Source organism: Taudactylus pleione, unplaced genomic scaffold, assembly GCF_031769625.1.
Source record: "Taudactylus pleione unplaced genomic scaffold, aTauple2 ptg000018l, whole genome shotgun sequence".
In the NCBI taxonomy this organism is placed as follows: domain Eukaryota; kingdom Metazoa; phylum Chordata; class Amphibia; order Anura; family Myobatrachidae; genus Taudactylus; species Taudactylus pleione.
In genome coordinates this window covers 7,653,599-7,667,838 of record NW_028284420.1, presented here as the reverse complement: position 1 = coordinate 7,667,838, position 14,240 = coordinate 7,653,599, and the positions used below count along the sequence as shown (strand labels likewise).

The 14,240-nt window shown below is 42.5% G+C and overlaps 1 protein-coding gene across 2 annotated transcripts; it reads left to right on the top strand.

The window, feature by feature from the left end:
* Nucleotides 1-189: 189 nt before the first annotated feature.
* On the top strand, nucleotides 190-12,822 carry NKIRAS2 (NFKB inhibitor interacting Ras like 2). 2 transcript variants are annotated; one of them, XM_088482601.1, is made up of 4 exons: nucleotides 190-251; nucleotides 3,786-3,891; nucleotides 6,763-7,004; nucleotides 10,782-12,822. In XM_088482601.1, exons 2-4 carry the CDS (start codon nucleotides 3,798-3,800, stop codon nucleotides 11,019-11,021), a joined length of 576 nt encoding a protein of 191 aa, XP_088338727.1. In that variant the 5' UTR covers nucleotides 190-251; nucleotides 3,786-3,797; the 3' UTR covers nucleotides 11,022-12,822. The 2 variants fall into 2 exon arrangements, with proteins under 2 accessions (XP_088338727.1, XP_088338736.1); XM_088482610.1 differs by lacking the exon at nucleotides 190-251 and adding an exon at nucleotides 275-386.
* Nucleotides 12,823-14,240: the final 1,418 nt, after the last annotated feature.

Genomic DNA, 14,240 nt, shown 5'->3' with positions numbered 1-14,240 from the left:
AAATCCAACACCGACAATTAGCAAATCACCATGTTGCTTTTTTAATGAATCTAAGAATTAATAACAGTTGGAAAATGAAGGAAATCATACACTAGGCAATATACTATTCCGCCTGTAGGTGGCGCTGTGACATTTCCGATCTCATGTCCCATCCCCGCACCCAGTGATTGCACCTCCCCGGCTGACACTGGCAGGAAGAGGAAGGAGGAAGTTTCCGACTGTATCAGGTTCCTGGGTCGCTGCTGTCAGACGTACGTAGTATTACTATTATTAGTAGTAGTATTATTATTACTACAAAGTGCTTCAGACTGCTGCTGCATGACACTTGCAGATAGGTTATACCTTGTTGCTGTCCTGCTCTGCTGTGTGAGAGCTGTAGCTATAAAGTGAGTTTGTGACGGATTACATTAAATGTATGGAAGGTAGTAGTTATGAACCTTGTATGCTAGCTGCCATCTCTCAGGCTCCTCCGGCTCTGACTCTATTATCTGTAACATACTGTAATGCTCCTCTTTGGAAATTTTTCTAAATTATACAGTATGCCTCATAGCATTATTATAATATGATTTATTTATAAAGCAATGATATGTTACACAGCGCTGGACACTGAGGGGCTCAGGATATAAACAAATAAAATGAAACAGAAGATAAAGATGGCCCTTCTCACATGAAACACTGGTACATTAGTGGAGGAACAGTTGTAGCTGTTGGTGTGCATATATAACGCTTGGATACAGGGATGGTGCCAGGGTAGTGTCTAGATGCCCTTCACCGAGAGGACCCTGACGTCATCAGTTACTGTCCAACGTCATACCCTACTATCCTCGTAGGACAGGGGTCAGGGAACTTTTTTACCTTTTACCCCAAAATATATTTAGATGCGCCGACGTTACCGCCTTGAGTTGAAAGGAAGGAAATCATATAGTAGTGCCCCCATATAATGCCCCTGTAGTAGTGCCCCTTTATAATGCCCTTGTAGTAGTGCCCCCATAGTTATGCCCCTGTAGTATTGCCCCTATATAATGCCCCTGTAGTAGTGCCCCTATATAATGCCCCTGTAGAAGTGCCCCCATATAATGCCCCTGTAGTAGTGCCCCCATATAATGCTCCTGTAGTGCCGCTTGTACAAAAAAAACATTTACCTTAATCCCCGCTCCTGCATCCGCCACCGTCTCATCAGCCCGGCTGCTCCTCGGAACTATGGGAGAGACGTCATGACGTCTCTCCCATAGTGCGCATGGAGAGAGGCGGAAGCTGGAGTTAAGAAGAGAACTCCGGCTAACGCGGCGCTGCAGGGAAGGAGCCGGGCGCCCGGTGGTAATAACATCTCAGCGGGCGTCCGGCTTAGAGCCTCCCTGCGGCACAGCCGGGCATGCATATGAATCATTCTATATTCTAGAATGATTCATATGCATGCCCGGCTGTCCGTCCATTACCTCCAGGAATTTAATTTTTACCCCAGGTGGGGTAATTTACCCCTGTTCCCCGACCACTGACGTAGGACATAGAGGGGGAATATAAACCTATGGCAAGCGAAGAGACAAATTTCTTATTTTGGTGGCCTTTATGGGCATGGAACCGCACTTCCGCCCTCACTCCTCGTCACTTCCAGGTCCTTAGGATGAAGGGGAAATAATTTCAACTGTGGTGACCTCAGGCACGGTGCTAGTTAGACATGAAAAGTGCCAGTTTGTATATTGCCTTAATCCATTTAGTATCACATGTGTTTCCGCCTATCTGATCCATTTTCTCATTTGTGCTTTTTTTTAAATCTGAGTAACTTCTCTATGTTGTAGTCTACACTAGTGAATTTTCAATTGGAACAATTATTTTTTATTTTGAATACAATAATGGTTTTGCTTCTTTATAATGAATAATGGTTTTCTTCTTTATAATGAATAATATTTTGCTTCTTTGTTGTTTTTATGTGTCATTTTACTACTTGATAACATTCTCTACAACTTGTAATGTTTATAGGGTTACCTAATATGTGTACATTATTACATATTACACTCAATTCTAAATTAATGGTGTGTGTGTTTTTAAATTTTTTTTCTTTAATGTTTTATGGAGAAGTTTTATTTAATAGTATTTGCATTATCTTAGATATCTGTAACATTAATTATAGGGCCTGATTTAGAGATGTACTCTAACCCGATGGTTAACATACATATGCAATGTTTAGCGAGTTCTGCAATATCGCTCTCCGTCCCCCCCAGTCGCAGATAGACATGCTGTGACGTTTGGGAAGAGGACGCGTGGCTTGTCACCCTTCCTGGAAACGGGCGTATTGCCCCCGTTTTCCTAGAGGGATGAGGCCAGGGTCTGCGTCGGTGGACGAAGGTTTCCTGGCCTCGTAAGTGACCAGGCACTGGCCAGGCTGTGGTAAGCTTCAGCTTACGCGGCCTGGCCAATGGAGCAACTATCACGATTATCAGTCGCAATGGTGATTCGTCTACGGTTGCTGCACTCAGATCACAAATGCAGCAAGGATTTGACTATTTCATAGAGACACTCCTGCTGCATTTACATTTTGTTGGACGGTACCTCACAGCTGCTTCTGTGCAATATTTCCATCTCTGAATCAGGCCCATAATTCGTAGATATATTATTTTATTATGGTTAGTATAGCTATGTCATGGGGATGTCTAATTGTATTTCTCCTTCACTATTTTTCCTCTCTTTGAAATTGTGACCACTGACAGCCATGCTCATACTGTATGTGAGCTTGTTGAGAGTTTACGAAGCCATGTCATCTAGCTACATGCCCAAACTCCAAACACTGGCATACAATTTGCGAGCTTGGTTAAGGCACCATTCAGATCGCTGCTATTATTTAGTCTGTAGGTAGTGTTCATTCTAGCACCCTGTACCTGTCACAACCTGTGCAGTTCCTCTTTCCTGACTGGGGTGTCGCTCTCTGCTCAGGTGCTTCTAGTACACTCACCATGATACACTTTGGTCTGCAGCTCAGAGCAGAGAGCGACACCACAGGCAGGAAAGAGGAACTGCATGGGTTGTGACAGGTGCAGGGTGCTACAATGAACACTATGTAGGTAAAAGTAGATCATTTGGCTATATAAGCAGTAGTTTATAAGGTACCGCTACTATTTACTAGCGCAAACCCAGTCATAAGCTGGCCATAAACTGCACAGTGTAGACAACCCCGCGGATGGACAAGGCGAGGAGTGACGGCCTGATAATAGTAGCGCAATGCATGGTGGCGACATCTCTTTATAGCATGAAGACAGGTAGCTTGGACAAATTTGACAACCAAACCGTTTTCAGGCTGTGAACAATTATCATTCAGGTCCTTTCATTGAATGATAATTGTCCAAACTAGCATTTTGGTCAGCTGGTTTGCACTGACAAATTTTGTCTCTTGAAATGTTTGTAGGGGCACTCTTTTTAGTGCTTGCATCCATTATGCCTAGAATGAAGGGAATTAGTATAGAGTTCTAAAGGTGTGCTTTAATGTAATACAAAGTTACATTGTATAGTACTTGGGAATTTAGTATTTGAAGGTATACATTCTATGGGCTCAATCCAGTTAGGAGTGAAGGGGGCTAGTTGCCATTGTAACAGTGTACAAGTCGCTTACCCCTGACTGTCATATTTTTGCATGCAAATGTGCGAGTCCAGTCGCGCCACGAGGACCTTGATCCTAACTGGATTGAGCCCCATTAGTTTTAATGCAAGGATTGTTAGCGTGAAAATCTTTCTATAGTCTATTTTCTCCATAAGGTTGTTTAGCATTTCACTGTTCTGCAATTTTATTTCCATAGCTTTCCAGTGAGATGGGGAAAAGTTGCAAGGTTGTATTGTGTGGACAGCATTCAGTAGGAAAAACCTCCATCTTGGAACAGCTGTTGTATGGAAATCATGTGGTTGGTAAGTTCAATTCAGAAGTTGCTGGAAGATCACCCTACTTGAGATATTGTTTTTGGAACATGCGTATTAGTATACATTGCACTTGTTGTCTACATAAAGCAGTTGTAGCTATATCCAATCGGAATACGTTAAATCATTATAATCGTTTCAGCCTTTAAAATGGACGCCTCAGCTCGTGAATTAACAGGCTACATTGTCATGGATATTGGTTCATCTTACAAAATGGCTACCTCCACATTGTGAAGGCAAAAGTTGTACTGTTCAAGCCCAATATTGGCATAGCCATCTCCTTAGCTTTGTTTATCTAACTGATCATTATATAATCTATGACAGGGCTTGACACATTTTTCTAAAATCTAGGAGCCAGGATGAAAGTGTAGGAGCCAGACCACCGCCCCCCCAAAAAAAATTACAGGAGCGAGTGAGGAGCACAGCTCTGTGTGTTATGCAACTGTTATACACACTAAACTAGTCCACAAAATGGTCACAGTGGATATAGTAACATGGAGGCCCCCTCACTGCTCTGTACAGCTCCCCTGCTCCACCCCCACACCCTCCATTAATAACAGACCACATTTCTTATAATACAGTGGTGCCAGAAAGTACAACAGAACCCCCCTCGCCTCATGGTCACACCACTATTCCTCTGAAGCTGCTCCGCAATCCCTGGCCACGCATAGACCATATTACCGGAGAGCTCTATGCAGCCAGATATAAGAGACAGTAGACAGCCGGGACTTACAAGAGGATCAGCGTAGACTGAGACAGACAGCAGGGATCAGAGCAGGCCTGGATGGAGAGGAGTCGTCAGCGCAGGCTGGGATGGAGAGGAGGAGTCAGCGCAGGCTGGGATGGGGAGGAGGAGTCAGCGCAGGCTGGGATGGAGATGAGGAGTCAGCGCAGGCTGGGATGGAGAGGAGGAGTCAGCGCAGGCTGGGATGGAGAGGAGGAGTCAGCGCAGGCTGGGATGGAGAGGAGGAGTCAGCGCAGGCGGGGATGGAGAGGAGGAGTCAGCGCAGGCGGGGATGGAGAGGAGGAGTCAGCGCAGGCGGGGATGGAGAGGAGGAGTCAGCGCAGGCGGGGATGGAGAGGAGGAGGCAGCGCAGGCGGGGATGGAGAGGAGGAGGCAGCGCAGGCCGGGATGGAGAGGAGGAGGCAGCGCAGGCCGGGATGGAGAGGAGGAGTCAGCGCAGGCCGGGATGGAGAGGAGGATTCAGCGCAGGCCGGGATGGAGAGGAGGATTCAGCGCAGGCCGGGATGGAGAGGAGGATTCAGCGCAGGCGGGGATGGAGAGGAGGAGTCAGCGCAGGCGGGGATGGAGAGGAGGAGTCAGCGCAGGCGGGGATGGAGAGGAGGAGTCAGCGCAGGCCGGGATGGAGAGGAGGAGTCACCGCAGACGACACTCAGCACATGCACTCCTGTGCATGATATGAACACCGCAATACTATAGGAACGAATCTCCGCGGGAGCTGATGAGGATCTGCTTCCTCCCTCACTGCAAAATCTGGTAGCCATGGCGACCTGGCTCCTGGGATTTGTCAAGCCCTGATCTATGCTAAAGCGTGGGCTACAGTAGCGTTCCTGCTAGGCTGTTTCAGTGGGGCGCCACTCCCTGCCCTATTTTAAAAGGCTAAAATGCGCCCTGCCCTTATGGAGGAGCCCTGCTGATACAGCCTGCTGGGTGCCATCCCCACCCCCAATGTCCCGCGGGAAGGAAAAGTTGATGTAAAACAATCACCGTCATGTGAATAGATGCGGGTAGTGCTTTGAAACAGCTCAGCATCTCCGAGAGTGCTGGGAACGCCCCCTGCAGTGATGAAGAAGGGTCGTGTCAAGGTCATGCCCCCTTTGGTCACGTCCCTTTAGGTGTCCTTCCCCACTAATAGTCTAGAATGAACACTACAGTATAGCATGTCTGACTGTATTCTGTTATTTCTGTCATTATCAGTAAATGTATATGTTTTCTTATGTACTATGATCGCATACAGATGTGACCTCATAGACAGAGCGTCTGTACACCATATGGCATGAGACGCTCAGTGTACCTTCTTTTTCTTAAAAGATTGCGTTCGTTGCATTGCAGACACAGCAAAAAGTCATAGTATACTAGAGATGCTGGGATGCGACTGTAACTGCACTGGAAATGGTCTTACACACATACAAAGTCGCAGACGAAGCACAACCGGTGGGAGGAAAAGCCGCGGAAGCTGGCATTGGAGCCCTGTTTACACAGATTCAGATTCGGTCGCACACAGATGTATAAATGTTGCCTACCACACTGCTCAGGGCTCACTAGCAATGCAGTTTTCATGCTTCCACTTGATGTACTTGTGCAAATAAGATGCACATTTTAAGCTAAAAAGATGCTCTAAGCTGCCAAGTGGCATGGGACCTGGTGCGCTGAGAGGGGCTATTTGAAGCTATTGAAGCCACAGTATAAAAACACAGTATAAAAACATATGTATGTGTGTATATCTGTCAGTGTCAGTTATATGTCACATTTAGTTTTATGTTTAATTCTATAACTAGTATAATATTCCCTTTTATGTATGAGCAGCTTGCACTGGTGTGTTTTTTTCTTAATACTAAATATAAAAACATTAGATCATTGAACTTGCACAGTGTGGTGCACCACACATTTTAGGGTACTTCTGTGGGTAAGACATTGCTTAATTTTGCTTGCACTTCTGTGGGAAGAAAGCAGAAATAAGTGTTGTTACTGCAGTAATGTTCCACACGGTTCTGACCGAACCTCACGGCTTATTGAATCTGCCCCATGTCAGTTAATTATTTGTTTTTTCCAGTTCATGGAATGTTTGCGGATTACCAAATGTTCATTGTTTAATATTATCGACTTTTACTATCCTGAAGGGTCAGACATGATAGAGACTCAGGAGGACATATACATTGGGTCCATTGAGACAGACCGTGGTGTACGAGAACAGGTTCGTTTTTATGATACGCGAGGCCTGAGGGATGGATCAGAGCTCCCCAAACACTGCTTCTCAGGCACAGACGGATATGTGCTAGTGTACAGCGTGGACAATAAAGAATCTTTCAAACGAGTAGAGGCCTTGAAGAAAGAGATTGATAGGTCCAAGGATAAGAAGGAGGTATATATATATATATATCTTGTACTTTTAGGTGATTATTTTTGATATACAAGTGTCTTGTCCACTTGTGTGATGTATTTAAAGTAAATGATCTGAATGTTGATATTGAGAATGTCTGTCTAAAAATAAGCGTAGGACAAGTCTATACGTCAACAATTTTAATTTTTCAAAAAATAGCTTGTAGAAGCTTTTACTTAGTACAGCAAGATGTACAGGAACATATCATAAAAACAGATAAATGTTTTAGGGCAAAACAATGGCCCCTTCTTCAGTGCACCATGGTGAACAAACAAATGGTGTATCTTACAGGGACTAACATGTGGAGGTAATTACATACAATCAGTGCTCAAGCTTTTACCAGTGTATCAATGTTTCCTCCAACCATCCAACTAGTTAGTTGGAATGAAAATCCGGTAATGCATGGGAGCAAATGACAATCAGCAATTTGCTCCAAAACACCAGAAAACATGAAAAAGGTCCTTCAGGCAAGTTGGTTAAATCTGTTTGATTAAAAAAGCTTGTCTGAACAACAGCTTTCGTCCGATGTCTGGTGTTTGGGATGCAACTTGCTGCCATGCATTACCTGATTTTCATTCCAACCAACTAGTTGGATGGCTGGAGGAAAGTTGGTCTGGTGGTTGCTACCTTAAATGCTAGAACAATAAAAGCACGTACTGTATGCAGTGTTCTCTGAAGAACATTTTGCCACCCGGGTGCGTTAAGCAGTAGTTGGTGGGGGTAGTGTAATACTTTGTAATAATGAAAAGTTGTTGAAATCCTTATGTTGATTTGAACTATGGATTAACAATTTGAAACTAAGTAACAAATAATTTTTAAAGACTCTTTAAATATTGCCTACTTGCTGATATAAATGCGTTCTGCGGGGCACCCTGAAACAAAGTGCACACCTGCAATCTCAGTCTACCATTTCTGCAATGTTCCCCCATCCAAACCAGGGCCTGCCTCTTAAAAATGGGGGAGGGATCTCTCTTACTGTGTCTGTCACAGCTCAACTTTGATTTGTGCCATCGGATTTCTGGGACAGAATAGTGACGAGTGGCATATAGGTTGGGCACCCATGAAATTGATCCTGGGGAGAACACTGCTACAGATGTGTCCTTACACATCTTTACTGCAGTCATGCTAAAAAGCCCTTCTAGGCGCCCCAGGTCCCGTAAGACTTTGCTAGGGCCAGTTATCTTTTTATGTTGTTTTCTGACTCTGTGGTGAGCATGCTTTGCGCCAGGAAACCAGAGTATTTTCGAGTGAGGTGTACCTTTTTGCCAGGTCTTTTAAATAGTTTGGAAATGCTTCCCTATCATATAACAATAGAATACATTCTCAAGTAAGAAGCATAAAGTAGAGGAGCAAATGATAGTCCAAACAAAGAACGCTTAATGCCAGGTGTTCAGTCCGACAACAGGGTCTGGCAGTCTTCCGCCTGTCAATGGTCTCATTTTTTTTAAGCTTGGACTCGTGTCTCTGTTTTTTTCCCCTCAAGGTTAAGGTCTCAGCCCTGTCTGTCCTTTCACTTCTGCCGCAGTCCAGACTGTTCTCCAAGGGTTACTTTCTGATTCAGCCCCCCTTTTTTTTTCTACCAGTGGCCCCCGTGGGACTTGGTTTTGGTTTTAAAAACTCTGCCGTCTCATTCTTTCAACCCTTGGAATCAGTTGACCTCTGGCTCACCTGGAAGATAGTGTTTCTTCTTGTAGTATCTTCTACTCAACGCATCTCTGAGTTGAGTGCCTTGTCTCACAAGTCCTCTTTCCTGATCTTCCATCTTCCAAAGGTGGTTTACAAATTTTATATCATTCAGGAAATTGGGGTAACTTAAATTCCTGAGGAGGCTTTTAGGGGGCCCAGCTCATTTTGGCTTCTCTGGTGGTGTGAGCTCTCCGCATCTATGCTGGTGGGATTAATGATTTCCTCCATTCAGATTCACTTTATGAACATTCATAAGATGGGCTGGCTTGCCACCAATCAGGCGCTGGTGCATTGGATTAAATTGGTCATCCAGCAAGCATACTCTTTGGCCAACCGACCATTTACGAACTTTGAAGGGCCCACTTGACCAGGTCCGTGGATGCTTCCTGGACGGCTCGGTGGGGGACTTCGTTGGAGCTACTGTGCAGAGTGGCTATGTGGTCTGTGCAAACCTTCTACCCATTTGATACCTTTGCCTCCAGAGATACTAATTTTGGGCAAAGGGTCCTAGGCACAGCACCAGGAGCATTCCCTCCCTTTTGTTATTATTGTTGTTATTATTAACCTTTTATTTTTATAGTGCCACAAGGTTTCCGCAGCGCCTTATAACTGACCAAAACAAGAAAACAATGATTTAGGGGACAGCTTTGGGACCTCCCATCGTTTTCCACTGTCCCCCATGGATGAAAGAGCAAATGGGTTTTTGATTCTCACTAAATAAATCCTTTTTCCTGGGGGACACTGGACACCCACTCTTAAGCCCCTGACTTGCTCTGGGTTGTTTTTCCTGATTTGCGCTTGGCCTTTTTCCGCCTCTCTTTGTACTCACTGCCCTTGGGCTTTGTTAGTATTAACTGGTGGCTGCAGGCAGGGGGTGTTGTTGGGCTCCAGTCCCTGCTCACCCAACAACAGGTAAGGGGGGGGGGGGGGAGGGAGGCAGGGGCGTCAGAACGATTTTATGTTGGCACGCCAACATAAAATTGTTCAGACGCCCCTTCACAAGGGTAACACTCATTTTACTGCCAACCATATTAGAGCAATTTTGGGGTAACTTTGTGGTGCTGATGACGAATATGACATCTGTTTTTCTAAACACAATAGACAACTGTCACCTGACTGCTGGTTGGGTGGCAGATCACTTATATTCCGACGAGGAATATTCTAGAATGATCGTGGACTGAACATCTAAGATATTAGCGTGTCTCACCTTCTAGAATGTTCCATATGCACGTGTTACAGCTGAGTTCCCTAATACTTCAGAGTATCCATTTTCTCAAGAACTAAAACCAATTCGAAAAAAATCAGCAAACCGCAAAATACCCTAAATGTGTTCAAACATCCTCAGCAACTAAACAAAAAATGTTCTCGTTGGATTGTGTTATACATTGGTAGAAGCTGAGGTGCTATTATTGTTCTAGCATTTAAGCCTGGTCTCTCTGATACCCTGGTAAAGGTTTGAGCACTGCATGTAATTACCTCCACATGGGTTAGTCCCTATAAGATACATATTTCTTCAGTTGTACAGTATATTGCACTGAGGAAGAGGCCATTGTTTTATCCCCCCAAAATTGCCTTTCTTTATGACGTGTACCTTTGTACATCTTGTTACATTAATAAAAAGCTCATGAAAATGTAAATTGTTGGTGTGTAGATTTGTCATACACTTATTTTTGGACATTACTCAGGTTTATGGAGACCTGGCTTTACAAGAGCATCGTGCCTGCACAAAGAAGGCTCATAGCTACGTCATACTTTCTTCAGAGCAACGCCTACACTGACATTTATTACATTCTGCAATATCTTGGCTCCTGTCAAAGCATGATGATGTATACGTTTTGAATTATAGGAGAGATTTTTCTTTTCTTCCCTCTTATTTAGTGAACTTTATATTAGGAATAGTGCCATCACTTTAGGCAGAGATAAGTGCCTTACTTTTATGGAGCTTTGTGGATGCCCAATGTGCTGTAGTTTGTTTTTGTGTGTAATATTTATAAAAAAGTGTATTTGCTTTGTACAACACCAGGATGTTCTGTTATTCTAGCATGGTGACTTATTTCTCTATGTGTTTCTAAGGTCACCATTGTTGTTTTGGGGAACAAGTGTGACCTGCAAGATCAGAGACGTGTGGACCATGATGCTGCTCAGCAGTGGGCCAAGAGCGAGAAGGTGAAATTGTGGGAGGTGTCAGTCGGCGAGAGACGTACCCTGATTGAGCCTTTTGTTTTCCTGGCTAGCAAAATGACTCAGCCCCAGAACAAGTCAGCCTTCCCACTAAGCCGGCGGAACAAGGGCAGTGGCTCACTGGACAGCTAGGTCTGGAGGAGCGAATGCTACACTGAGGGCTAAGCATTTCCTCACTGCATGAAGCACTCTCACACACTTCCAGGCTTTCCTCTCTTCTACTGGAGGCCACATCAAGGACTTGCTGGTTAGTTACCTCATCCAGAGCACATACGTGTGCAAACAGATATTGCCTTTCCATTTATTGCACTGAACATCCTGAAGTGGATCTTTTCTTTTGAAGGAGTGAATCTGAAATACACTATTCCCTCCCCCCCAACCCCCACATTTGAAGGGATGAATTAACCATTGTACGAATAGTCCCCAAAGACTTGTATATCTGAGATACTGACAAAGTAATACTCTTCTCTGCCCCCTTATAAACCTTACTGTATTAGAAGACCTATTTTATATGTAGTCTTATGTTGTTGTTTTTTTTATTCTAATAATTACTATTTTAAGTATTTAAACAAAATGGATACCGATTACTACTTAATCAAGTAGTAGCTTTTATTACAAAAAGAAGGATTATTAAATATAAGAAGTTAAAGAGTGAAATGGGTTAAAGGCCCATTGTTTGAATAGTCTATGGATTTTTCATCTACTTCTTTTTTATTATAAAAACATTTCCTCTAATCTTGTTTGGTAATATGACTACATGTGTGTTTTATGTTTCTATTTAAAGACCTACAGGGCCACTAAGTTATGCAGTTTGTGATAACACAATGCATACAATTTGTTGTATCCACTAGCAGCCAATGAGATGTTTGCATTTATTCGTCTGACTTAGATGGTGTGAAGCCAATATCTATTACTGTTGGTGACAGTATACTTGTGCTGCTTTTAATATGTTAATAAATATGGTCATGTGTTTTAATGGAGTCACTAAAAAGAATGTGTTATTTCACAAACCGCAATCATATCAATATCACATGGTATATACAGAAGTATAGTTACCTGTTGAATGAAAAAGTAGCCCCATATCAGTAGAATTGGTAATTGTTATGAGACCAGAAGTGAAACTTTATAATTATAGCTGAATGTATTTCCAGCCCATTAAATACTATTATTATTTAAGGCATGGCTTATTTAAAATAATCTTGCATGTATTTGCATAGAAATCCCAGAAATCTTTTATATTATGGTACACTTGCCCACATTCTCATTTCTAAATTAATTATTCCGGATTAAAATGTTGTTTACCTTTTTTTGTAAATATAAAAATATAGTATTCATTCAGAGTGAATTGCGTGCTTTGTAAAAAAAAATATATATCTATGTATGAAAAATGAATGCATTCAAAGATTTGCATTTGCTAAAAAAAATCTAAAGGGATAATTCTCTCAAAATATAAAAATTTTAAGTACAGCCAGGTTGAAATATTTTAGTTAGCTTGCGTTCGGAAAACCTGAACACCTTTTTCCATTTTGGCTGGAATTTTCCCTTTGAACTGTGCTACTTAGCATCACTGTACTCCCCATGTTTGTATTTTGTGTAGCATTTGTACCAGTTACCCTATATTTGTATTGTTGCACTCCAAGACAGAAGCCATTCAAATGTCTATTCAAAGTACACTCTGCCTAAAGACAGTCGGCTTCCAAGGCATTTTAGTTTGTCAGGCGACTTCTGTTAAAGCTATATAACAAGTATTTACACTTTTAGAAAACATAATTCTAAAGGTGCATGTAGATTCCCAGTCCCTTGCACTGATTGACACTGATAAAATGGTGGATTAAACAAATATCTGGATGTTCCTTTAGATAGATAATATAAATATATATTTATATTATCTATCTATTATCTATCTATCTTGTTGTATGTATATGTGCATTGATAAAGCAATCATTCCACACACTGGATAGTGTTGTCTTTTATTTTGAATGGGTAGGGGTTGTTTCCATATACAGTCAGGTCCATAAATATTGGGACATTGACAGAATTTTCACAACACACACATTTATACCATTACAGAAAAAGACAACACAATAGAGAGGTTTGTTGCTGATCCCATTGGTTCCCAGTGCGGGTGCATCTGTTACTGGATATTTAACAGGTTGATTCAAATGGACACAGAACAGCCTCTAACAGCTTGTTGCCTCCTCTATTCCCCCTGCATGCAAATCTAGGCTGTTGGTTTCACAAGATACATTTTGGTGCTTTATATCTCTACGGTCCATAAGTTGAGAATGCATGTTGCGATCTTCATACCGATGATACCGGGAAGCTGTTGAGAAAGTGCAGATCAGTATAATACCAAACACGGCTTACTTATCACGTATTAAACCTTAGATACCAAAATAGTCTTTATTTCACAGCATTTGTAATAAATGAATAAAACTTGGATCTTATACTTTAAAGCTATGGAACCTTTTGTGTGAGTATGCATTATGCAAGTATTAGGGGTTTGGGAAAAGATGCTAGTTAGGTTTATCTGATTTGGGGCAGATGTGCACGCATGCAGCTAATAAACAGCAATGGATTTAATACATATATTTACAGTCAGGTCCATAAATATTGGGACATTGACAGAATTTTCAGATTTTGGCCTCTATTCACCACCACGATGGTTACAATGGAAATGAAACAAACAAGAGGTGCTTTAACTGCAGACTTTCAGATTTAATTTGAGGGTAATTACATCCAAATCGGGTGAACGGTGTAGGAATTACAACAGTTTCAATATGTGCCTCCCACTTTTTAAGGGGCCAAAAGTAATGGGACTATCAACTCAAAAAGCTATTTCATGGACAGGTGTGGGCTAATCCCTCGTTATTTCATTATCAACTAAGCAGGTAAAAGTTCTGGAGTTGATTCTAGGTGTGACATTTGCATTTGGAATCAATTGCTGTCAACTCTCAATATGAGATCCAAAGAGCTGTCACTATCAGTGAAGCAAGCCATCATTAGGCTGAAAAATCAAAACAAACCCATCAGAGAGATAGCAAAAACATTAGGTGTGGCCAAATCAACTGTTTGGAAAGAACGTACCGGAGAGCTCAGCAACACCAAAAGACCCGGAAGAACACGTAAAACAACTGTGGTGGATGACAAAAGAATTATTTCCCTGGTGAAGAAAAACCCCTTCACAACAGTTGGCCAAATCAAGAACACTCTCCAGGAGGTAGATGTATATGTGTCAAAGTCAACAATCAAGAGAAGACTTCACAAGAGTGAATATTGAGGGTTCACCACAAGATGCAAACTATTGGTGAGCCACAAAAACAGGAAGACCTGATTAGAGTTTGCCAAACA